The sequence below is a fragment of the Dipodomys merriami genome, unplaced genomic scaffold (assembly GCF_024711535.1).
Source record: "Dipodomys merriami isolate MVZ:Mamm:240054 unplaced genomic scaffold, mDipMer1.0.p SCAF_524, whole genome shotgun sequence".
In the NCBI taxonomy this organism is placed as follows: domain Eukaryota; kingdom Metazoa; phylum Chordata; class Mammalia; order Rodentia; family Heteromyidae; genus Dipodomys; species Dipodomys merriami.
In genome coordinates this window covers 494,375-521,203 of record NW_027206096.1, presented here as the reverse complement: position 1 = coordinate 521,203, position 26,829 = coordinate 494,375, and the positions used below count along the sequence as shown (strand labels likewise).

General features: G+C 43.2%; 1 protein-coding gene across 3 annotated transcripts in view; it reads left to right on the top strand.

The window, feature by feature from the left end:
• Positions 1-1,080: 1,080 nt before the first annotated feature.
• LOC138811394 (disintegrin and metalloproteinase domain-containing protein 17) overlaps positions 1,081-26,829 on the top strand; it is a 56,497-nt gene continuing 30,748 nt past the window's right edge. The window contains exons 1-5 of one of the 3 annotated variants that reach the window (XM_069999126.1): positions 1,081-1,345; positions 15,221-15,353; positions 21,188-21,318; positions 23,341-23,429; positions 26,499-26,667. In XM_069999126.1, coding sequence (XP_069855227.1) covers positions 1,249-1,345; positions 15,221-15,353; positions 21,188-21,318; positions 23,341-23,429; positions 26,499-26,667 — 619 coding nt within the window. In that variant the 5' untranslated portion in view covers positions 1,081-1,248. Of the gene's footprint in view, positions 1,346-15,220; positions 15,354-21,187; positions 21,319-22,814; positions 22,951-23,340; positions 23,430-26,498; positions 26,668-26,829 lie in introns of those variants that run through there. The other 2 variants (XM_069999129.1, XM_069999128.1) reach the window with 2 other exon arrangements.

Here is a 26,829-nt window from a genome sequence, read left to right as displayed (position 1 = left end):
GTTGGATGCCTAGCGAATATAACATTTCTAGAGTTTATAACAACAAAAAGCCACCAGAGCCTTCACATCTTTATGGAATACAGTTATATATATAATTTGAAGAGGTGAAATCCTCTTTTGAGGATTTAAGTATATCAATGTATACTTAAATGATTAAGTATGGATAGTTAATGAAGGCATTTTACATCTTACATGTGTGTACGGAACAGATTAAGCTAACTTATGTAAAAAGCCGGTAACCTAAAAATGCTGAAATTTGGCTGGGGTATCCTAAATTAACATAAATAACGTTTTTCCCTTGAGACTTGACCAGCAGTCCCATTTTGTTCCTAACAGGTTTCCATTTCATAGTAATGATTGTCTCACTGTCGAGGAGTAAACGTATTAGGCTCCGTATAAACAACATAACTCAGACATCCCAGCTGGTGAATATCTTACTCAGCACTATAAATACTCAAGTACACAGAGCTAAAATGATGCAAAGCATCGCACAGCACAAGCCGCGCTGGGAAACTTCCAGCCCAGGCGAAACGGACCGGGAAGAGCGGGGAATGCGGTTGGTGGGTTCAGGGCTCAGCCGCAGGGCTCTGGAGCCTCCCCGTGCCTAGCGAAGCCCGGGCCTCCCGGGCCCCGCCGCCCGAGCTGGAGCCCGACCCGCGAGGTCTCCAGCCGCGGGCGGGGACCACGGTCCCGGGCGGCCCCATCCCCAGGGCCGCAGCTGGCTCCGAGGGGTCCTCCGGCGCCCCGGGACGCGGCAGCTGGACCCCGGTCGGGACTGCAGCGCCTCAGCGACCCTAGCCGTACTTGGGACGCCAAGATGAAGGGGCAGCCGCACGCGCCTCGGAGGCCTGGCTCGTGAGCTCCCGCCTTCCCCGCGGTCACTCGGGGACGGGAGCGAGGCCGGGCGGGGTCGAGTCAGGACGACGGGACCCGAGGCCAAGCAAGCGCCGGCGGAGCTGGGGCGGGGCGGGGCGGGGATTCCCGGCGTGCCTCGCGGCGCCCGGCTTCCGGCCGTGGGCGGTGCGGTGTCGGCGGCGGCCGGAAGTGGGCTGGGCCGGCTTCTCCGGGCGCCGCCCGCACTTCCGGGTCCTGGATCCCGGGGCTGGAGTTCCCGGTAGGCGGCGCGGGAGGGAGAGGAGTCTGCGGGGCCGAGCCGGGCCGGCGGGTCCTCTCTCCTCCATGTGAGCGGGCTCCGAGCCCCCGTCAGGCGAAGCTGTCCCGAGGAGGGCCCGGCGGCCGGCCGGGAACATGAGGCGGTGTCTGCTCTTCCTGACCAGCCTCGCTCCGCTGGTGCTGGCGCCGCGACCTCCGGACGCCGCGGGCCCCGGCTCCCCCCAGCGACTTGGTAAAGAACGGGGGGCGGCGGGGGTCCCCGGCGGGCGCCGGGAGCGCGGCCTGGAGGGGGGACGGCGAGGGGCCGCTCCGGCGCTCGGGGCGGGGTGCTGGGCGCGAGGGGCGCGTCCCGGGTCTGGGCAGGAAGGGGGTGTGGCTCCCCAGCTCGGGGCCGGCGGGGGTCCCCGAGGTGGCCGAGCGCGGGCCGGGGTCCCCTCCGCCGGCCTGCGTCTCTGCGGGGAGCTTGGGGAGCTCCTGAGATCTAGGTCCCCGCGTTGCCAAGAACATGGGGTGTGTTCGCGGACCTGCCGAAGGCGGCCGCGCCAGGGAAGAAGGGCCCGAGCGCCTGCGAGGAGGTCTCCCGGAGGAGGCCGCGCGGCGCCCGGCGCACGGCGGCCGCGGGCGGGGCTTTCCGGAGCCTCTTCTGAGGGGCTTGTCGTCCCCCGCCGCCCCTCCTTCGTCGGTGGAAGTTGGTTGGAGGCACTTGGGGGAGAGGGCGCGGAGGGAGGCCGACACCCGACCTTTCAGTCGCGCGTGTGAACATCGGGTCAGGGACGGTCATCTGTGAGCCTAGCCAGGAGGCGATTCCTGTGTAATTGTGTTTTCTAGAGGGCTCGTGTTCAGAGTTGTAAAGTTAGGTGGAAGTTACTGTGACTTTACTCTAAGCTGACTTGTAAGACAGTTTGGTTCATCATAACACAGTGTGAGACAGTATACTTTCCATTGTGTGAAGCTGTAGTATTAATACACTTTTCATGGTCCTCCGTATAACACGGTTTCACATGAGTGTTGTTCCGTGCAGTTTGAGATCCTTCGGATTTTATGGCTAATTAATTTTCTCGCATTAGTTATTGCCTGGCATTGGAGCTGTAATTAACTGATAATAGGTAGTAAAGATGTTGAATGTTCTCGCCTTAATAACTGTTTTGTGGTGGTGCCATTTGAAATGGATTATACGTGTTTAAGGAGAGAAAGGAGCTAGTTAGGAAGGGCTGTGACCGGTGAATTAGCCATGGCTAAGTCAGGATGGATAAGCATCATTTTAAGAATAATAGTACCTAAGAAAATAAACATGCATTTTGAGAGATTTTCTCCACTCTGAAAAACTATGTTACATGTTTTCATTCTCTTGTTCACAGGTGAAAAAGTTAGCTACTCTTTGAGAACTATACTCTGTAGAGGAAAAAACACTATATGATATCAACTTTCAGCATCATATGCAGATTTTTTTTTTTTTTTGTCAGTTGTGGGGCTTGAACTCTGGGCCTGGGCCTTGTCCCTCAGCTCTTCAGCTCAAGGCAAGTGCTCTACCACTTGAGCCATAACGCCACTTCTGGTTTTCTGAGTGGTTTATTGGAGATAATAGTCTCATGGACTTTCCTGCCCCGTCTGGCTTTGAAGTGCGATCGTAAGATCTCAGCCTCCTCCTGAATATCTAGAATTACAGGCATGAGCCACCAGTGCTGGGTCAGATCATATTTTTAATTAGCAAAATACAGATTATTTGTGCCAGAAAAATGTGTGCAGACTTAGCTATTCATCAAAAACATTTGAAGTGCTGCATTCAGGTGGCTCATGCTGCAATCCTCGTCACTCAAGAGACTGAGATTGTAGTTTGAGGCCAGGCCTGGCAGAAAAGTTGACTAGACTCCATTCCAAATAACCAGCAACAAGCAGGACTGGAGGTATGCCTCAAGAGGTAGAGTGCCAGCCTAGCAAGGCCTTGAGTTCACACCAGAACAACAACAACAAAATAACCCCAATTGTGTGCTCAAGTTGTTATACGTGGCATTGGAAATAAAAAGACCATCTTAAAAAGATTTATGAAAGGGCTGGGAAGGTGGCTCAGTGGTAGAGCGCTTGCCTTGCATGCATGAGGCCCTGGGTTCGATTTCTTAGCACCACATAAGCAAAAAAGAAAAAAACCTGAAGTGGCGCTGTGGCTCAAGTGGTAGAGCGCTAGCCTTGAGCTGAAGAGCTGAGGGACAGCGCCTAGGCCCAGAGTTCAGGCCCCACGACTGGACCGAAAAAAAAAAAATTAATGAAAGAGTGAAATAGAGACTCATATAGAGATCAGAACAGATACTCGCAAAACAACATGGAAGAGAACATTTGGGTACACTATAACAAGTACCATTAAAGGGGGGGGCACTGAATACAATCTAGGAAGGTAATGACTTCCTGGGAAAGGTGATACTTGAACCTAGACTTTTAAAACTAGATTGGGCGTGGGGGGAGTGGCTCAAGCAGTAGACTACCTGCTTAGCAGGAACAAAGCTTGAGTTCAAACCCCAGTAAAGTAAAACATGAATCTCTGCAAAATTCACAAAATGAAGGGATAACAATGTTCCATAAGAAATGTACTCATTATCATACTTATTGTAACTGTAACTCCTCTGTTCATCACCTTTACACTACCAAAAAATAAAAAGAAAAAAAGAAAAAAAAACCCACAAAAAACCTAGATAGGGCTAGGTGCCAGTGGCTCATGCCTGCAGCCCTAGCTAGGAGTCTGAGATCTGAGGGTTGTGGTTCTAAGCCAGCCTGGGCAGGAAAGTCCATGAGACTCATCTCTAGATAATCACAGAAAAAATGGCAAGTGGCACTGTGGCTCAAGTGGTAGAGTATTAGCCTTAAGCAAAAGGAGCCCAAGGACAGCACCCAGGTCCAGAGTTCAAGCCCCAGGACCAGGAAAAATCAAAAGCAAACCAAAAAGAGCCCTAGGTAGGTAAAAATTGAAAATGATGGCAGAGCTGGGAACTGTTCCAACTTGCACTGATGGGAACCTTACAGGATGATTTTTTTTTTTCTGTGCTAGGAACTGAACCCAGGGTCTTGCATACAATATGTAGGTGCTCTACCATTGAACAACGTCTTCAGCTTTAGTTTTTTTTTTTTAATGTCAAGAAAATGGGTCACTGTTTCAGGAAAATCCAGTGAATTATATATATACCTTTTAGGTGTCTTCTTTTTTTTTTTGGTGTATGTGTGACAGTGGAGGATGTTATTTATCATTGAACCCTCCTATTATGTAGACTGAGTTAGTCAAGACCAACTCAATAGTTCATAGTTGAAATCTATTTTATTGAATCTGCTTTATTGTTTTTTTAGTCTACTTGCAATGTAATACTGTAATTGCATAACTGATATTGATTAGGAATGTGACTTTTTTGAAAGGCAAAAATATATCAAAAATCTGTTTCAGCTGGGCACTGGTGGCTCACACCTGTAATCCTAGCTACTCAGTAGGCTGAGATCAGAGGATCCCGGTTCAAAGCCAGCCCAGGCAGGGAAGTCCGTGAGACTGTTACCAGAAATCCAGAAGTGGTGCTTTGGCTCAAATGGTAGAGTCAAGTCACATGACCAAAAACCCTACAAAAATGGGGATGGGAAGGTGGCTCAGTGGTAGAGCGCTTGCCTTGCATGCTTGAGGCCCTGGGTTCGATTCCTCAGCACCACATAAGCAAAAAATGAAAAAAGCCGGAAGTGGCGCTGTGGCTCAAGTGGTAGAGCGCTAGCCTTGAGCTGAAGAGTTGAGGGACAGCGCCCAGGCCCAGAGTTCAGGCCCCACGACCGGACCCAAAAACAAAAAACAAACAAAAAACCCCACAAAAAACAAAGCAAAACAAAAATCTGTTTCAGGGCCTGGGAAGGTAACTCAGTGGTAGAGTGCTGCCTTGCATGCATGAGGCCCTGGGTTCAATTCCTTAGCACCACATAAGCAGAAAAAGCTGGAAGTGGAGCTAGTAGAGCGCTAGCCTTGAGCTGAAGAGCTTAGGGTAGCACCCAGGCCCAGAGTTCAGGCTCCATGCCCGTAAAAAAAAAAAAAAAAACAACAAAAAAAAAACTGTTTCAACTTAACTGTAAGAATTGCATAATTTAGGAAAATTGTGAGTCATGAGACCTAAGTCATTATTATATCTTATTGAAGTTGCAGCTGGGGGGGGGTACAAGTCTCATTTTGATTTTAAAATTGTTTTTCTTTCGTGTTTCTTTTAATAAAAGACGATGCAAATGGGTAGACAGTCACAAATGGGGAATGTTTATATTTCAAACATATTTTGAAATTTATCTTGAGGTTATTGGTATAGAGATTTTTTCTATAATTGTTTGCAGCACCATTTAACTCAGTATTTTGACATCTCATTTCCTCATATTAATTTTGCTTATAAATTGCATTTCTTTAAATCTAAAGATGAAACTACCCTAGCTGCTCCAGGGGAGATTTAATATAACTCTGTTTTGAACTAGTCAGAGACAGTTATTTCTGGGATAAGATGAAGAGTTAAGCAGAGGTGATAATAAACTGGAAACATCCTTTTGGTATTCAAAGACTTCCTGAAAGTTGAGTATTGATGTTTTCCAAGGCCAAGTGTAGTTGTTTTTTCAGGTCCTTCATCATTTATATTCTTAACAAAAGAATACAGTGTGAGCTGGGTGCCAGTGGCTTATACCTGTAATCCTAGCTACTCAGGGGGCTAAGATCTGGATTGCAGTTCAAAGCCAGCCCTGACAGGAAAGTCCCTGAGATTCTTATTTCCAATTAACCACCAGAAAAATGGAAGTGGGGCTGTAGCTCAAGTGGTAGAGCGCTGGCCTTGAGCTGAAGAGCTGAGGGACAGCGCCCAAGCCCAGAGTTCAGGCCCCATGACTGACGACCAAAAAAAAAAAAAAAAAAAACCAACCAAAAACCAAAACAAACAAACAAAAAAACTGAAAAAGCTGGCAGAAGAGAAACAACAAGCAATAATAGACTCACTGTGGTAGGGAAATAGATGGAAAGGTTTTTCGTCTATGTGTCTCTTCACATCCTGAAATCAGCTGAGGAGATGGCCATCTCCCTTCCTCATCCACTTCCTCTTTTTTTCTTTCTTCTAAATACAAGTGATACATTCTGAGAAGTCTCATCCCCTGTCCTGGTTTCACTTGCCATTTGACTGTGTTCTTTTTTTTTTTTTTTTTTTTTGCTGGTCATAGGGCTTGAACTCAGGGCCTGGGCACTGTCCCTGTGTGCTCAAGGCAAGTACACTAGCACTTGAGCCACAACGCCCCTTCTGGCTTTTTCTGCTTACGTGGTACTGAGGAATTGAACCCAGGGCTTTGTGCATGCTAGACAAGCACTCTACCACTAAGCCACATCCCCAGCCCCTGACTTAACTACTAAATATATGTCTGACCTGGCCTTGTTCTCTGAAGCATTCCATGCCCACATCCTACTTAAGTGTTCACAGGCCTTTGGTATATAATATGTCCCAAGCCATACGTCATCTGTTCTGATTAGAAGACTGAGTATAGAAAACAAAATTAGGAGTGAGAATGGATTGCAGGAATTGGGGAAGCAGTCTCATTGCCTAACTTAAGTTTGCCTTTGTATTGATTACAGAGACTAGTGAATCAGTCTGGGTTTTTTCAGAAGTTCTCTCCCACTCTGCAGTGGCTGAGCACTTCCTAGCTTGAGAGTCTTGGCCCAGGTTAAATCCAGCCACTGTGAGACCTTTGTTATTCACGGAATGGATTTCATTGTGAGGCAAGTTTACAATTGTTCTGTTTTCAGCCCTACAGACAATACATTTTGACTATATTCACCTTCCATCCATCTGGTTAGCCCAACTCCTCCAGCTAATACCCACATGTGCTCCCTCCCCCTGCTCCCTCCATTGATAAATAGAGGTTCTCTGTGCTATTGTAGCATATAGTTAGTTGCAAGAGCAGAAGCTGTGACAGGGAATTAGGCAGTTCATATTCCATCTTTCCCTACTTATACATACCCAAAAGCACATTTTTAGTTCTTTGGCCTGGTAGAGAGCATTATTTCATAGACCCAATGAAGAAGGATTCCCCTGCTACCAGGGCTGGTTGCTCTGCGTGCTCAGGTCACTGTCCTGTCCTGTCCTGTCCTGTCCTGCTGTGTTTAGTGCTGAAGAGCAGATGTCATAAGTCTTCTGCACAGGCTCTATAAACAACTTTATAGCATCTTGGCTTGGTCTTTAGCAATTCTTTAAAAAAATTTTACAGAGCAAATTTAAAATCCTATAGTTCTGTGTGTCAGATGTCTAAGATGGGAGGGCTTGGCACCCTGCTTCATTCCCTCTAGAGACTGTAGGAAATAATCTTTCCACTTTTTTCTTTCTTTTTAAAGTTTTTTTTTATTAGCTTACATGAGTTGTACAAAGTGGTTTTATTGTGACATTTCCAGATATACATACAATATACCTTTATTTCTTTTATTGTTCTTCCTAATCTTCTCTCCTCCTTTAAAAAAAAAATGAGTTTCACTGTTCTGTTTTATACATGTATATAAAAAGTACTTGTATCATATTCACCCTTCCTCCTTCTGAGCATGCCTACCTGTTCCAGCAGAGCCTGTTGTACTCTCTCTGTCATTCACTTCTATTTTTTAAAACTGTATTATTATTATTATTTTGTCTTTTCTTTTTTGATACTGGGGATGGAATCCAGGACGTTGCACTTGATAGGCAAGCACTTTGCTACATCCCAGCCCTGTCATTCATTTCTTTAGTGACTTTGTTTTTGTTGTTTAACTTAGAGACAGGGTCTTGCTCAGGCTGACGTTCATGTGAAGGTCCTTCTGCTTCATCTTCCCATTTGGTGGGATTATAAGCCTACACCACAGAACCAGGATTTATTTTTTTCCACTTCCTGCATCAGAGTAGGATTGGTTGTGTTAATTGGGGGAACCCTTTTGTATTTCATGTAGGAGAGAAGTGGAAAGTACAAGTGCTGTAGGGTTCTGCATTATGCTTGTAGTTAATATTCTAGGAAAATGCAGTCTACTGCTGAAAAGAAAATTAATGTAAAAAGTTCACAAATATCATCAGACCTTTTGCTTATAACATTTTATTTATAGACAATTACAAGTATTTGTGTACATATAAGTACTTATAGAGACACAAAAATTATATAACACATCTTTTTAAGGTTTAAACTAGCTGGGTACCGTTGGCTCATGCCCGTAATCCTAGCTACTCAAGAGGCTGAGATTCATGTTCAAAGCCAGGTGGAGACAGTGGTTCAAGTGGTAGAACACCAATTGAACAAGGAAGCCAAGCAATTAAGCTGTGTAAGCACGGTTAGCAAAATGGAGGACAAAGGAAGGAAACAGGCCAGACACCACCTTCCACAGCAAGGACTGTTCATTGAGATAGAGCAGTGAGGGACACAGCCTTCCTGCCGGGCTTGGAGACTGTGTCAGAGCTGGGGCAACAGCTGGATTTTGTGAGGTCTGAGCAAGGAGGCAGAGGTGAATGAAAAAGCCACCAGGTAAAGGGAGGTGGGGGCCCCGCAATGGGATGTTTATAGTTGGGCTTGGGTGGATTGCCCTGCTGGCACATCAAGCAAGTTCACACATACCTGGCATTTTGCCTGGTGTCTGTATGGGCCTGGGACAATAGGGTGGGAGTCAATCCTTCATACTCCATCTTTAGATACATGAAATGAACAGCCAAGAGGAGATGCAAGTCCTTCAAGCACAAAGCCAAATGACAGAATGTGCAAGACAAAACAAGTTAATCTTAAAAATGCTGACTCTGAGCTTGGTAAAAGAAATTGGGGGTATGGTTTAGATTAATGTTCTAAATTCACTGGCCATGAAAGATTATCACAGAGACAAAGCAATTCACATGTAAGAGTAAGGTAGAAAGAAGCTGGCCACTGGTGGCTCAGGCCTGTAATCCGTAGCTGCTCAGGAAGTTGAGATTTGAGGCTTGAGATTTAAAGTCAGGCTGGGCAGGAATGTCTGAGACTTATTTCCAATTAACCACCCAAAGCTGGAAGTGGAACTGTAGCTCAAGTGGTAGAGCACTAGCCTTGAGCAAATAAAAAGCTCAAGAACAGCGCCCAGACCCTGAGTTCAAGCTCTAGGATTGGCGTGTGTATACACATATATACATACACACACAACAAATAAAAAATTAAAATGGATTGGAAGGTTTATCAAATCCATAGGTAACTCCACACATACATATGGGGTCCAGTTTGTTCTAGGCCTGTAGTTCTTGCTTCCTCTGTGTTCTTGGAGAACGTTTAGAAGGTATTGAGTTCCAGCTGCTCTTTACCTGTACTCTTAAGTGTTGAGAATCTAGGACGGCATAGGTTTGCTCTTTCCTTGCTTTAAATCATGATAGCTGCAAACATGATATAATGCAAAGGAAATCCTATGTAAAGGAGCAATTTTGGTGAGTGGCCCCTCCCCATAGCTTGTATGCGTGTGTATAAGTGTAAGTCTCAATGAATGAAGTGCCCAAGCCCGAAAAGTAGTAGTCTTTTAGTGATCTCTACCTGGTTTGCTCAGCAGTGTATCCACTGATTTCCAAGATTCCAGTCTTGTTCCTGCTGGCCCATGGTCCATCTTGACGTCCTAGTGACATTTCCCTTGCCCTTATCCAAAGTCCAAAATCCTTAATTTCACTCCAAAGCCCTTTGTCCTGACCTCTGCCCCTGTCTTTCCAGCTCCATACCTGTGCTCCAGCCTCACCTTTTCATGTTATGTTCTCTTTCTGTGGACTGCCACATAGGCCATGTGTTCTTCTTAGAGTCTCCCTCTTTCTCTTCTCTGGGCTGGCACTGCCTCTTAGATGTAGTGCTGCTTCCCTGGGGTATTCTTGGCACACCCAGCAGGGGCTTCCTTCACTTCTTGCACCTGCCTCTCAGCAGAATTTTGTGATGGTCTCTTCCTCAGAACACTAGAAGTATATTTCTCTTTCTTTTGTATAGCTAGTGCCTGATAGATAGGAGGGTCTCAGTAAGAATTTGCTAAAGAAATAAATAAACAGATCTGGTGGGGGAAAAAAAAGGTAGAATATTTGTGCAGAAAAAGAGGTCAAGGTGGAAGGGCGGAGAAGATACAAAAGCAATGGGAAAGGGGAGGGTTCTGAGCATCGTGCCTGAGGATGGGGTGGGGGGAGGGCAGGAGGCAGGGGGCAGGGGCATGGGCATGTGGGGAACAAGCCTAGTGCTTGGCAGAGGAGAGTGGGGAAAGGTAGGTCGGGGATGCTTCAATAACATTTTGCAGTCTGATTACTTATTTTCTGATTTGTGTCATAGCTAGCTGAGATGAGAGAAGCTCAGTTGTTCAGGTGATGACTGTAGCACCTTGCAGAAAGTGAAGGATGGTGCCATCATTCTAGAGGGTGATGGGCAACCATGCTGGAACTGTACAGGAAGAGGCCATGACCAGATGCTGAGCAAAGGAAAATGGGTGACATTGTTTAGTATGTACTGTAACAAAACTAGTGTAAGTTGATACTGGTTTATTGAGAGATTTGGATATGGATAAGATTTTTTTTTTTTGATGGTGGTGGTACTGGGGATTTGAACTTAGGGCCTCTCACCTGCTAGTCAACATTCTACCCTTGATCCTTCTAACCAGCCCCAAAGAGAAGTTCTTGAGAAGGTGAAGGGAATGAAAGTTTCCTGCAAAGGCTATAGAAAATGCAGTTCCCACGAGTTAGGGGTCCAGCAGTGTGGTGTGGTGAAAGGTTGAGTGTCTGGCACATTTGCTGGCAGGGGCGGGCGGTACCTAGAGTGGTGAAAGCTCCATCCAGTTTGGCCCCAAAGACACAGTGGTTTTTACTAGGCTGTTTGTGATGGCTCAGACATCTGTTGGTGACATTTGATCATTCATTGGGAGTATACTGTTAAGTATTTTAACATGTGTTAGCAAGCTACATTTAAAAAGGACTTATTATAGACAATACACTCAAAATAACCAGTGATGTTAGTATCTTGCCATTATTTTTCTTCCTAGGTCTTTTTTTTTTTTTACACAGTTAAGATCATGGAATATGAGTAGTTTTGTTGTTTTTTTTTTAAACTCTCCCCTTGCGTAAGTAACATAGGAAAAGTATTTATTTTCCCATGCTCCTAAATATTTCCCATGCTCTTAAAAACCTGTTATAAGTAGCCTTTTGGATGACTGCAGTTTGCCTCCAGGTCCTTATCCTAGTTATTAATTTACTTTGTTTCTGGTTTTTCTAATTTTGCCAGGCTTAATAGTGAACATTTTTATGCCTAAAATATTTTCCCTCAGGAATTAGAAGTGTGACTCAATTGCTAGAGCACCAGCCTTGAGTGAAAAAGCAGAGCGAGTATTTTTCTTTCTTTTTTTTCTTTTTTTTTCTGTGGGTCATGGAGCTTCAGCTTAGGGCCTAGACACTGTCCCTGAGCTCTTTTGCTTAAGACTAGTACTCTACCACTTTGAGCCACAGCTCCACTTCTGGTTTCTGGTGCTTAATTGGAGATAGGAATCTCACAGCCTTTCCTGCTTGGGCTGGCTTTGAACTTTGATCCTCAGATCTCAGCCTTCTGAGTAGCTAGGATTACAGGTGTGAGCCACCAGTGCCCTGCTTAGCAATGAATCTTTAACTCCCTTTTCCTGCATGGAACAGGAAATGTTACTCTTCATTTTTCTATTTCTCCCCACTTTATCCTGTTACACTAAAATAAATACTTGCTAAAACTTAAAAAAAAAAAAAAAACAAGCAAAAGTGCAAGACCCTGACAATACTGGCACCAATTTTTTCCTTCATTTTGGTCTAATTTCCTTGCTTAAGTGCCTTCTGCCCTTTGGTCTTTCTGTCTTAACTTTTATTGAGATGGAAGTCTGACTGTGTTATCCAGACTGCCCTTGAACTCCTAGATTCAAACTAGTCTTCTCCCTCAGCTTCCCTCGTAGCTGAGACCAAAGACATCTTGCCAGGCTTGTTGAGTGGTTTTCAAACTTGATTTTTGATTGTGTAGGTCTGAGGGGAAATCAGAACATTTGCATTCATGTGTTGCTGCTGCTGTTTGTGTGGGGACACTGGAATGTGTTCTGAGAGTCACTGCTATGTTATTTATTGACAATGAAAGTACTGTGTTGAGTTATGCCTCTTAAGTCAGTGGGCGAGATTATGATCTTGAATGAAACTGAGTTCATGTACCAGCCTGTATCAGTGAATTTGAAGAGCTAAGAAAAGAGCTGTATTGACTTCGCAGCATTGAGAATTTAGGCAGTCTTGGAACATGAGTGCTGACAGGTGTAAATTTTTACACTGAATTTATGATGAGGTAAATACATAGTGATGAATAAAAACACTTGGCTATTTCATAACCTGTTTGTGAGGAAGACAAGTATATCTTACCAAAAAGTGCCAGAATAAAGGTATAAAGAAACGGCTTTAGGCTGGGAATGTGGCTTAGTGGTAGAGTGCTTGCCTAGCATGCATAAAGCTCTGTTCCATTCCTCAGTACCACATACACAGAAAAAGCTGGAAGTAGCGCTATGGCTTAAGTGGTAGAGCGCTAGTCTTGAGTAAAAGCAGCTCAGGGACAGTGTGCAGGCCTTGAGTCCAAATCCAAGGACTTGGCAAAAAAAAAGAAAGAAAAAAAGAAAAAAAAAAAGGCTTTAGCTAGGCACTGGTGCCTGTAATTCTAACTACTTAGGAGACTGAGATCTGAGGATTGCAGTTCAAAGCCAGCCCAGGCAGGAACATACGTGAGGCTTTTTTTTCTTTTTTGTCAGTCGTGATGCTTGTCAGTCGTGGTGCTGTCCCTGAGCTCTTCAGCTCAAGGGTAGTGCTCTACACTAGAGCCACAGTGTCACTTTCGGCCTTTTCTGTTAATGTGGTACTGAGGAATCGAACCGAGGGCCTCACGCGTGCAAGGCAAGCACTCTACCGCTGAGCCACCTTCCTGGCCCATGAGGCTTTTTATCTTCAATTAATCACCAAAAAGTTGGACAAGGCCCAGTCCCTGAGTTCAAGCTCCAAGACTGGCACATGAGAAAGAGGGGGTGGGGGAGGAAGAGTAGGAAGGAGGGGGAGGGAGAAGGGGAGAGAAAGGGGGAGAGAAGAGGGGAAGAGGAAGGTAGAGAAAAGCGGGAAAGGGAGGGGAGAGGGAAAAAGAGAGGTCATGGTGGACATATCAGAAAGTAAGAAGTAGTAGAAGGTTCCAAAATGCCTAGGCTATTTTTTTCTTTTTTGTTCCAGAAACAGTTCATCATCATCATCATTATTATTATTATTATTATTACCAAGTTGTTGTACAATGAGGTTACAATTCCATAGCCCAGGTTATGAGTACAATGTTTCTTTTTATTTATTCATTTATTTATTAAATAAGTTTTTTATTGTGAAAATACTGTACAGAGGGGTTACAATCACATGAGCAAGGTAATGAGTACATTTCTTATCAAGCATTGTTGCCTCCTCCTTTGTTTTCCCCCTACCATCCCTTCCCTCCCATCTACACAACTACATTTCCTCCCCCCCCACCCCCCCCCCCGAGTATTTTTAAAGGAGTTTCAAAAGTATCAGATCAGTGGAAGAAATAATTTGTATTGTCAAAGCTCATAGAATTCACAACCTTTATAGACCATGATAATGACAGTTTGCCTTGTGAAGGTTAATATGTTTGTGACTTTAAGCGTCACTATTCCACAATACTGTGAAATATGTGAAATTTATGTAATCATCTAATCTCAATTAAAAAAAAAGAGAAGAGGTGGGTTAGGAAAGTGAGAGAAGGGGCGGGTTAGAGCGATGGGTGACAGTGTTGTCAGACACCTTGTACTCATACTGTTCTGTAGAATGGGACCTTTGTATAACTACTTAAAGATACAATAATAAAAAATGTAAAAAAATTAGTTACTTAAAAAAAAGTATCACATCATAAAACTTTGGTATTTCAGTCTGCCAGGCTCAAGTTCAAAATCCATTTCTGTGCTACCTTAGCTTTGTGGTTAGACCAGTTTACTTATTTAAGTCTGTTTTTTCATTTGTGAAATGAGGATTAATACCCCAGGGATGTTCACAGAGCTACTGTAGTAAAATACCAGCATAATGCCTTGTATTGAACACTTAAGAAATAGTTGAATGAAGCTGTGAAGGTGGCTCAGTGTTAGATTGTTTACCTCAAAGCATGAGGCCCTGGGTTCGATCCTCAGTACCACATAAGCAGAAAAAGCCAGAAGTGGCGCTGTGGCTCTAGTAGTAGGGAGCTATCCTTGAGCTGAATTGCTGAGGGACAGCACCCAGGCTCAGAGTTCATTCAGGCCCTATGACCAACCAAAAAAAAGAAATAATTGAATGAGGAGCGGTTGGAAATGTGGCTCTGGTAGTAGAGCGTGGTGAGTGAATGAGTCATATACCAAGTTGGAGTCCCAGTTTCAGACAAAACAATCGTTGAATGAGTGATTGAAAGAGTGACCTTTTGAAGGCTTTCATTGGTGCCCCAAAGCTTTGTGATCAGCAAGATCAAGTGAACAGCAGCCATCATTGGCAGAAAAGTGGTTCTTTTTATCAACAGATAGGGAATATGTCAATGAAAAGACCAAGTCAGATGCTTTGATCTTAGAAATTTTAACCTACACAAACTGGCAGTTATCTAGAAGTTATTTCATTGTATGCCATAGCATTCTTTGAGATATCAAACTTACTAGTATCTAATATGTGGTCCATGTTCAGTTTTCCCAAGTTGTTTTAAATGTCTTGCCACAGCTGACTTGTTTGATGTGGGATTCAAAAAGAGTTACACATTGATTGTTTGCTATTCTCTTCAGTCTGTTATTTTTCTATCCCTTCCTCCTTTTATATGCCATTTATTTTGTGGAGAAATTGGGTGCTTTGTTGTGGGATTTTAAAATTCTAGGTGTGGCTGATTGCTTCCTGCAGTTGGTATTTAGTTTGGCAGCATCATATCCCTGTCTCTTAAGAACTGGAACTTGGATCTTCATTAGACTTGGGGTCAGGTTTTTTGTAAGACCACATCGGTGGTGCTGTTGGCTCTCCCAGTACTTTACAGAGAGTTTATTGTCTTGTGCACTCATTTTAGTGATCTTACAATTGCTTTATGAATTTGGTTGCTAATAACCCTTTTACCCTTTTTTCAGAGAATCTTGACTCTCTGCTCTCAGACTACGATATCCTTTCTCTGTCTAATATCCAGCAGCACTCAGTGAGGAAGAGGGGTCTGCAGGCCTCCACGCATTTAGAAACACTACTCACGTTTTCAGCTCTGAAAAGGTAATTTGAATTATTGAGTAATGTTATGTCATTGGCAGCTCAGTGTGTCAAAAGTATATAGAAAAGCAGGTCTATGGAAATCTCAGGAAATTCTGTGTTAAAGATTTGCAGTTGATGCAATGACTTCAAAATTTTTCAACTGACTTTTATTTGTTTTCTGTTTTCATATATAGCTCATACACTCTAATGCTTATTTTACAAGTCATACTGGCAAGTATTTAAACCAAAGTAAATAAGTATTCAAAGTTCATCATGTTTAACGGTATGCTTATGGAATTTTAACAGAATTTAAATTAATTGGATGCTTATACTGTACATATTTCTCTTTCATGTTTCATAGATGGCAATCATTAATTAAGAAAATGTTCAGGGCTGGGGCCTGGCTCAGGTGGTAAAGTGCCTGTCTAGCAAGTCTAAGGTACTGAGTTTAAAACTCAGTACTGTGTGTCAGGAAGTTTTATAATTTATTTTACAGAGTTTTTTGCTTTTAATTATTTAATAGGAAATGTATTTTCCAATTTATGAGAATTTTGTACCAAATGCTTTAAAATAGGTTGTTTAATTTCAACCCCAAATTAGTCAGTTAATAGGTTATATTTTTCCATTTCTAGGTAAGTGCTTACTTAGGAACAGAGATCAAGGCCAAGGTCAAACTAGATGGTAGGTAGGGTGAGATTTGCCAGATTTTCTAGCTCTAAATTCCTTACCTTTTCTTGGTCACTGAAGTAATCAGGGTGTATTATGGCTGTCCTTATCTTTGTATAACCATTTTTGTTTGTTTTTCCTGGTCCTAGGGCTTGAACTCTGGACCTGGGCTGTGTCCCTGAGCTTCTTTTGCTCAAGGTTATCAATGTACCACTGGAACTACTGGGCCACCTCTGGCTTTTTCTGTGATTAATTGGAGATAAGAGTCTCATGGACTTTTCTGCCCTGGCTGGCTTAAAACGGTGATCCTGAGATCTCAGCCTCCTGAGAAGCTAGGATTAAAGTTGTAAGCCATTGGCCCTGGGCTGAAGCCATTTTTTATTTGGTAGTGATGGGGAGTGAAAAGATGCTATTTTTTTTTTAAGCTTTACCATTTTTATTTATTGTCTGGTACTAGGGCTTGAACTTAGGTCCTCACACTCCCACAGGATTTTTTCTACTCAGGGCTTGTGCTCTATCACTTGGGCTACACCTCCAGCCTGGCTTTTTTTTGGTACTGGTACTGGGGATGAACTCGGACCCTTGCACTTTCACTTGGGTTTATTTTGCTCAGGCTGGCAAGCTACCACTTGAGCCGTGCCTCTGCTTCCCAGCCTGTCTTTTGCAGGTTAACTGGATATGAAGTCTCATGGACTTCTCTTCTTCAGACTGTTATCTTCAGATCTTAGCCTCCTGAGTGGCTAGGCATGAGCTACCAGCACCAGGCGAATAGTCTGGTTTTAAATTATTTAAACCAAGATTACATTAAATTAAATAGGTATGTGACTAGTAGCTATTAAATAGCACAGATGAATTCCAAAAGCTTATATGAACTGAAGCAGTTTGTTGCTTTGTTTCTGTTTTTAATTGCGCTAGTTCTGGGGCTTGTTGAACTCAGGGTCTCATGCTCTCTCTCAGCTTTTTCACTCAAGTCTGGTTTGAGCCTCTACTTCCAGCTTATTGGTGGTTAATTGGAGGTAAGAGTCTCTTGGATTTGTTTGTTTGGGCTAGCTTCAAGCCATGATCCTCAGAGCACAGCCTTCTGAGACCTCAGATAATAGGAGTGAGCCACAGGCACTCAGTGGATTGAAGTAGTTTTGTGAAGAGAAGAAACGTTAAAATTTACCATGCAAGTTACTTTTCCTCTTTGGTGTAAATCCACAAATACTTATTCCAGAGTAAGGAATGATTGCAACTATTGTTTTGGTACTCTTTTTTTTTTGGCGGGTCCTGATCCTTGAACTCTGGTCCTAGGTATTGTCCCTAAGCTCCATTTACTCAAGGCTAGCACTCGCTAGCACTCTACCACTTGAGCTACAGCACCACTTTCTGATTTTTCAGTGATTAATTGGAGATAAGAGTCTCAGGAGCTTCCTGCCAGGGCTGGCTTTGAACCATGATCCTCAGATCTCAGCCTCCTGAGTAGCTACAGGCTACTCAGGCTGCCTGACTTGTTTTGAAACTTTTTATAACATTACCCCGGGGGCTGGGAAGGTGGCTCAGTGGTAGAGCGCTTGCCTTGCATGCCTGAGGCCCTGGGTTCGATTCCTCAGCACCACATAAGCAAAAAGAAAAAAAGCCGGAAGTGGTGCTGTGGCTCAAGTGGTAGAGCGCTAGCCTTGAGTTGAAGAGCTGAGGGACAGCGCCCAGGCCCAGAGTTCAGGCCCCAGGACTGGACCCCCAAAAAAAAAATTAAAAAAAAAAAACAAAAAACATTACCCGGGTTTTGTTTTTTTTAAGAGCATAGTGTGGTGGCTCATTCCTGTAATCTCAGCTGATGAAGAAATGCAGTTCCCACAAAATGGACCATTAAGAAGCTGGTGTGGCACCATGTACCATAATTGCAGTGCTTAGAGGCTTCAGCAGAAGGATTGGGCATTTTGGACCAGCTTGGGCTGCATAGCAAGATCTTGTCTCACAAAACAAAAATAGATAATAGTGGTAATTCAAACTGGCTAAAACTAGTTGTTACTGTAAATTCTCAAAACAAAAGTCAGAAAGACAAAATTGTCAGACATCTGCAAATTAATGACTCCACATAATTTTGGGAAGATAAAGTAAAATGAACTTTAATTGATAAAAAAAAATCCTATTGGGGCTGGGAAGGTGGCTCAGTGGTAGAGTGCTTGCCTTGCATGCATGAGGCCCTGGGTTGGATTCCTCAGCACCACATAAGCAAAAAGAAAAAAGCCGGAAGTGGTGCTGTGGCTCAAGTGGTAGAGCGCTAGTCTTGAGCTGAAGAGCTGAGTGACAGCGCCCAGGCCCAGAGTTCAGGCCCCACGACCGGACACCCCCCCCCCAAAAAAAAATCCTATTAGAGCTGGGTGCCTGGTGGTTCATGCCTATAATCCTAGCTACTCAGGAGGCTGAGATCTGAGGCTCATGGTTCAAAGCCAGCCAGGGCAGAAAAGTCCATCAGAATCTGATCTCTAATAAACCACTAGAAAACTGGAAGTGACGTTGTGGTTCAAGAGGTAGAGTGCTCACCTTGAGCTGAAGAGCGCAGGAACAGCGCCCAGGCCCAGAGTTCAAGCCCCACGACTGACCAAAAAAAAAAAATCCTATTAGGTTTTATAGCTCAGTGTTAAGAATGGAAAATATAAAAAACATGTTGGGGCTGAAGGTATTTCTTAGGTAAAAGAGTGCCAGCCTAGCTCGAATAAGGTGCCAAGTTCAGTTTCCAGCACCCCAAAATCAAATAAACAACCCTAATTAAACAGAAAGCACTATAAACTTCCACTATTACTTGGTGTTTGTTTTTACTGTAAAGCAGATTCCCCCCCTCCCCCACTTCCCTGAACTTTGACCCCCTCAAGGCTAGCACTCTACCACTTTGAGCCACAGTGCTACCAGGTAGTTAATTGGAAACGAGTCTCAATTGGAAATAAGAGTCTCATGGACTTTCCTTTGAATCATGATCTTCAGACCTCAGCTTCCTGAGTAGCTAGGATTACAGGCGTGAGCCACCAGTGCCCAGTTTGTGAAGCACATTTTTGGTGTAGGAAATTCAAAATGCAATAATGACTTGCATGAGGATATTGAAAACAATATTACGATTCATAGCTTTGAAAGTAATAGGTGTATTAAAAAGGTGTTTTTCCTCTCAAGTCCTCAGCATGAGTGATGGTGAAAAAGTGCCCATTAACACTAGTTGGAAGACACATTTTTGACTTTTTTTTTTTTTCCTGCTTATGTGGTGCTGAGGAATCAAACCCAGGGCCTCATGCATGCAAGGCAAGCACTCTACCACTGAGCCACCTTCCCAGCGAAGAAACATTTTTGAAAGCGAGAGCTGGGTGCCGGCTCATATATGTAATTCTGGGTCCTCAGGGGGCTGAGATCTGAGGATTGTGGATTGGAGCCAGCCTGGGCAGAAATGTCTCTATGATGCTCTTATCTCCAATTAATCACTAAAAAATCAGAAGTGATGCTGTGGGGCAAAGTGGTAGAGTGCTAGCTTTGAACAAAAGAGCTCAGGAATAACATCCAGGCCCTAAGTTCAAGTCCCACAATGGGGGAAAAAAAAAGAAAAATTCCTAAGTTTTATGATATCTTGTTCTATTATGTGTCTTTTTCACTCTGGCCATTAAAAACATTGCAAGGAAACTAACATTGCCTTGTATGTACAAAAGGTTAAAAACAATTTGTTGCCATGGAGAGAATCCCAGTCTGGATTTCTTCTTGGTAGTTGTAAGACTTAGATAGATCCCAAGGGAAAGTAGCATTTCACATTTTCCCCATAGCTGACAAGATTTGTGTCTCTTGAGATGAATGACATATCTTTTTGGTCTTTGGTGTGCATGGATATGCATTGGAAAGGCTTTGTGAAGAAATTGGAAAAGTGTGTTCACCATTCCCAGTTCTATGTCAGAACAGAAAAAAATGTTTAGAGAACAAAAAGAGAAAGGAACAGAAAGGAGTACATTTTTTTTTTTTTTTGTCAGTCATGGGGCTTGAACTCTGGGCCTGGTCACTGTCCCTCAGCTTTTCAGCTCAAGGCAAGCACTCTACCACTTGAGCCACAGTGCCACTTGTGGTTTTCTAGTGGCTTATTGGAGATAGGAGTCTCACGGTCTTTTCTGCCCAGGCTGGCTTTGAACCTCAGTCCTCAGATCTCAGCCTCCTGAGTAGCTAGGATTACAGGCGTGAGCCACCAGCGCCTGGCAGGAGTACATATTTTAATGTCTGCTTTGGAGACTTCATATTTATTTCCCTGGTGGTAATTGTGGTTTAATTATTTTCAAGATCTTTTAGAAGGAAAGAGTGTTTTTAAATACACAAGCAACAATTTATTAATTTTGCACCACAGGAAGTGTGTTCCAGTCATATCTACAGCTTGGTTGCTAGAGGTGGTAGCATGCAAGAATATGAAACAAAGGAAGTTCTGTGTCCAGTTTCAGAATGGAATAGCTGTGTAACCTGAGTAATAATTTCTGTGCCTTAACTTTTGCTTGTGTAAAGTGGAGATCATTTATACACATAGAGTGCCTGACAGTGGGTAGTTGTTCAATTAATGGTATATAGTAAAAATAGTCTTAAATACTAATTTTTCCAATTAGTGGTACTCCATTTACCCAGATCTGTGTGTTTCATTACTCCGTTTCCAGGAAAGAGGAATGTGTATGCTTTTTGGATGCTCCCTGCCTTGTATTGTTCATTTCTTCTGGAATAAGCTGCTACAATTAACCTAGTTAATCCATTTGCCTTTACAGGAGATGTTTTACTCCACTTCTCTAGAGAAATGTTACTTGTAACTTGGAAACTCTTCTAAAATTTATGGGTTTTAGAAAAATGTAAATTAGCGCTATCAGGTTGATAGCTAACATTAAAAAAAAAATCAAGCTGGGTGCTGGTGGCTCACACCTATAATCCTAGCTACTCAGGAGGCTGAGATCAAAGGATTGTGGCTCAAAGCCAGCCCTGGCAGGAAAGTCTGTGAGATTCTTATTTCCAGTTAACCACCAGAAAACTGGAAATGGCGCTGTGGCTCAAAGTGATAGAGTGCTAGCCTTGAGCGAAGAGCTCAGGAACAGCACCCAGGCCCCAAGTTTAAGACTCACAATTGACACACACAAAAAAAAAAAAAAAGAAAAAGAAAAGATCAGTCCTCTATTCAGTGTACTTAATCTATGAATTTATTCTTTCTTTAGGCATTTTAAATTATACCTGACATCAAGTACTGAACGCTTTTCACGGAATTTCAAAGTGGTGGTGGTGGATGGTAAAGATGAAAGCGAGTATAATGTAAAATGGCAGGACTTCTTCAGTGGACATGTGGTTGGTGAGTGCAGAGCTCTGTTCTGCTCTGTGTCTTCAAGTCTTAGATCTTCTAAATACTCCTTTTCTTTCCTTAAAAATTGCAAATAAAGCCGGGCGCTGGTGGCTCACGCTTGTAATCCTAGCTACTCAGGAGGCTGAGATCTGAGGATCGCGGTTCAAAGCCAGCCCGGGCAGGAGAGACCGTGAGTCTCCTCTCTCCAATAAAAACCACCAGAAAACCGGAAGTGTCGCTGTAGCTCAAGTGGTAGAGCGCTCGCCTTGAGCTGAAGAGCTGAGGGACAGCACCCAGGCCCAGAGTTCAAGCCCCACGACTGACCAAAAAAAAAAAAAAAAAAATTGCAAATAAAAAGTTTAATTTTAGAAACTGAGTTTTCCATATATAGTAAGCACACTAAAGTGTACTTTATGCAAATTTAGACTAGTCATAGTTTGTCATCCTTTTTGCTATGACAGAATTCTCAGGAAACAATGTGAAAGAGAAAGGTTCATTTTGGTTCATGGTTCCAGTGGCTGGTTCCATGTGTTGGACCTGTGGTGCGGCAGAGACACCATGGTGTCAGAAGCCTGTGGTGGAGGAGGCTCTTCTCACAGCAGTCACAAAGCATCGAGGTGGGGGGGGGGGGTTTGAGAGGGAGAGGGAGGGAGTGGTGTAGGACAAGGTACACCCTTCAGAGGCACACCCTCGTGACCTACTTCCTGCAACCAGGCCATTTGTCCCAATGGCCCACAGAGCACTAAGTACTAGTGGTTAATCTGTGGTTGAAGTTAGAATCCACATTATCTAGTTGCCTCTAAATCTTGGGCAACCAGCCTTTTCATGCATGAGCTTTTGAGGGATATCAGATTAAAATTATGACGGGTCTTCAAATCTAAGTTGAAGTTGTCTTGTCTGGTGGGTAGGAGTAAAGGAGTGTCATAGGAATGCTGTTCTGTGAGGGGTTTTTTGAGCTATGCAAATTGGGAAGCAGAACTGTTCTAAGAATAGGAAGTAGGTACTTTCTAATATGTCACACTTGCTGGCTAAGTTGATGACTAAATGAATTTCCTCTCAAGTGGTAAGAATTTAACTTTCTTTTTTAGGCAAGGATTGTGCTTTTCTTAGATTTAAATAGGGAAGGTAGATAAAATTTACTTTATGCTCTTATTATGTATCTAGGTGTGAGAATGTACCAAACAAGCATTGCAGTTTACCTTTTGGACTGTGTTCTTCAATAAGAAAAAGAAAAGTAGGATCTAGCACCAGTGCTCATGCCTTGTAATTCTAGCTACTCAGAAGTCTGAGATACGGAAGATCGAAATTCAAAGCCAGTTCAGGCGAAAAGTCTGCAAGACTACATCTTCAGTTTATCAGCAAAATGGCAGCTTGGAGGCATAGTTCAAATGGTGGAATGCCAGCCATAAGCAAGAAAGCCATGCCCTGCTACTGTCATACCCTCCTTCCCCCCAAAAAGACATCAAAATCTCCAAACAGTACAGTTTAATATCTGTATATTCTAGGTCACACCTCTGCCTGCTCTTAGTTCTTCTCCACCAAATTTGGGTTACATTACTCCAGAAGAACATCTGCAGAATTAGATGTTTGCTAGTTATGGGAATGGAGAGTTTTACTTGACTTGAGGCTGCTCTTTTGGAGGTGAGAATTACCTAGTTTCTGGGTCTTCTTTGTTGTTTTGGTGCCACTCCTGGGGCCTGAACTTAGACACTCTTGCTCAGCTTTCTTGCTCGCTGCTGATGCTCCAACATTTGCTCTCCCAGTCTAGCAATTTTTGCTGGTTATTTTGAAGATAGATACTCGTAGGCTTTTCTGCCTGGGCTGGCTTCAAACCACAATCCTCCTGTTCTCTGCCTCCTGAGGAGGATTGCAGGCATGAGACACTGGTGTATGGCTTGTTCTCCATTTTTTTGCAGAGCTGTCAAGGTGAATGCAAGTGTGATGAACAGTTTGATTGATTTTTCTTTATTGTTAGTAATGCATAGTTTATGTTATTGAAAAAACATGTTTTTGGGTTTTTTTTCTGTCAAGGTGAGCCTGACTCTAAGGTCCTGGCCCACATAGGAGATAATGATGTTACAATAAGAATCTACACAGACGGGGCAGAATATAACATAGAGGTAAGTTTACATAAAATTTTACTTTTATTTTTTTGTTTGTCATGGGGCTTGAACTCTGGGCTTGGGTGCTCTCCCTCAGCTCTTCAGTTCAATACTACCGCTTTACCACTTGAGCCACAGTGCTACTTCCGGATTTTTCTGTTTATGTGGTGTTGAGGCGAACCCAAGGCCTCATGCATGAGAGGCAAGCACCCTACCACTGAGCCCACCTTCCCAGCCCTAAATTTTAATTTTTTTAGTGGCTTATATCTCTGAGTTTTAAAAAGCATCTCAGTTGTTTAAAATGCAAAAGTTGTAATTGGTCATTCTTTTCTGCTTAAATTTAAGTTTTTTTTTTTTCTTTTTGAACTAGGGAAGTAGATGACTGTACAGAAGAAGAATATTTTTTGCATCTCTAAGAAGCTGTCATTGGGTGTATTCTGTTTCCTAGTACATAATAGAAGTACACGTGGGGTGGGCTTAGGAAGAGAAAACTCATTGTAAAATTCTTTGTCGAGTGGTCTTACTGTAAGAGTATTTCAAAAGATGATAGTCAAGTCTTATTTCTCTGTTAGGCACTCTGGGAATTCTAGGTTAATAAAAGGCTGAATGAAGCTGGGTGCTGGTGGCTCATGCCTGTAATAGTAGCTACTCAGTATGCTGAGATCTGAGGGTTGCAGTACAAAGCCAACCTGCTAGAAAGTCCATGAGCCGCTTATGGACAGTTTACTAGAAAACTGGAAGTGGAGCTGTGGCTCATAGTGATAGAGTGCTTGCTACTTTTGAGCAGAAAAGTTCATAGACAGTGCCCAGGCCCTGAGTTCAAGCTCCACAACTGACCCTCCCCCCAAAAAAACAAGCAAGCAAACAAAAAAGGCTGATAGTTTTAGTCTGAGAAGTTAAAAGAATCTCTGTGCACTCTTTAACCAAATAGTAGAAACAAGAGCAAAGTAACCAAATTAATGTCAGGCACAAATCCACATGTCAGAGGCTAGCCTAGAAAACAAACTTGCCGTGTATTTGTGGACTGACATGGATTTTGTGTTTTCTTGGAAAATAGGAATCCTTTGGGTAATGGTGAAGATAACACAAAAACAGATCATTTGCAAGAAAATTATAAGATTGTTCGGCTAGGAATTTTCACGTTTATTTGGTGATAGGGTTAAGCCAGCGTGCTGTTATTATAAATATCCATTTTATTTTATTTATTTTGGTTGTACTGGAGTATTAACTCAGGGCTTTGCATTTTGTAGGCTGTTGTGCACTCTACCACTGAGCCTACTCTTCCAGACCTGTAAACATACATGTAATAACATGCAGACTACATGGCCATTAGTCTTTGGTCTATCCATCATTAGGAAGAAGAAATCTATGGCCTTGTAATGTGCTTGTTATAGTCTGTAGATTATTGTTATAGTACCTTTTCAGGTACTATACCTGAAACTCAGTAACTTATCAAAAAGAGAAGCTTTATGGTTCTGAAGGCTGGGAAATCCAAGAGCTTTTTGCTGGCATCTCCTTGATGTGTCTTCTTACAACATTAAGACATGGCAGAGGGTATGCTTGTTAAATTCACTTTTATTTTTATTTTTGCCAGTCATGAGGCTTGAACACTGGGGCCTGGATACTGTCCCTGAACTTTTCAAGGCTAGCACACTACCACTTGAACCATAGTGCCACTTTCAGCTTTTTCTGTTTATATGGGACTGAGGAATCGAACCTGGGGCTTCATGCATGCTAGACAAGCACTCTACCACTAAACCACATGCCCAGGCCCTAAATTCACTTATATAACAATGCCACACCCATGAGAACCTGTTCATCTGTGAGTGGTTCATGACCCAGTCACCTTCCAAAGACCCCACTTCAAAGCCTGTTCATGTGAATTGGGGGAGTAAGTTTCCAAAGCATGAATTTTGGGTCACATTCAGACCATAGCAGTTATTGCCAGCCTAGGCAAGAAAGTTCCTGAAACTCTTCAACTAATCACCAAAAAGCTGAAAGAAGAGCTGTGGCTCAAGTAGTAGAGCACTAGCCTTGAGCACAAAGCCCAGGACCTGAGTTCAAACCTCAGGACCAGCATAAATGTGTGTGTGCTAACACACACACAGAAAATAAGATGAGGGCTGCAGGCATAGTGTAGAGGTAGAGGACTTGCCCAGCGCGCGCATGTGCGCACGCGCACACACGCACGCACGCACGCACACACACACGGCTGCAGGCATAGTGTAGAGGACTTGCCCTGCATAAATAAGGCCCTGAGTTTAACACACACACACACACACACACACACACACACACACACACACACACACACACACACACACACACACACACACACACACACACACACACACACACACACACACACACACACACACACACACACACACACACACACACACACACGGCTGCAGGCATAGTGTAGAGGACTTGCCCTGCATAAATAAGGTCCTGAATTTAACTAACACACACACGCGCACACACACACTTGCCCTGCATAAATAAGGTCCTGAATTTAACACACACACACACACACACACACACGGCTGCAGGCATAGTGTAGAGGACTTGCCCTGCATAAATAAGGCCCTGAGTTTAACACACACGCGCACACACACGCGCGCGCGCACACACACACACGCGCACACACGCGCACACACACACTTGCCCTGCATAAATAAGGTCCTGAATTTAACACACACACACACACACACACACACACACGGCTGCAGGCATAGTGTAGAGGACTTGCCCTGCATAAATAAGGCCCTGAGTTTAACACACACACACACACACACACACACACACGCACACACACATGCGCGCGCGCGCGCACACACACACACACACACACACACACACACACGGCTGCAGGCATAGTGTAGAGGACTTGCCCTGCATAAATAAGGCCCTGAGTTTAATCTTCAGTACAAGAAAAACAAATAAAACTGAAATGATTATTCTGCATAAAGTGCTAGTAAATTTGATCCAGAAATAAATATTATTTAAGAATAAATAAAGAATGTTATACTGTTGTGGATTTCCGGGATTTTTTCCTCATCTCACCATGTATGTTTTCTGTTTTAGCCACTATGGAGGTTTGTTAATGATACCAAAGACAAAAGAATGTTAGTTTATAAATCAGAAGATATCAAGAATGTTTCACGCTTGCAGTCTCCAAAAGTGTGTGGTTATGTAAATGTAGATAAGGAAGAGTTGATTCCCAAAGGGCTTATAGACAGAGAGCCACCTCAAGGTAAGACTTCATAAAATATTTTTCCATAAGAAATAAGCACCTTATAACTTTATTTGCATAGGGATATTTGTAAATTTAACATGATTATCTAGTAACTATAGTATTTGGCTTGAAAATAGTTTTGTTCCAGGAATTCTTTTTCTCAGTAATGTAATAGTTGGA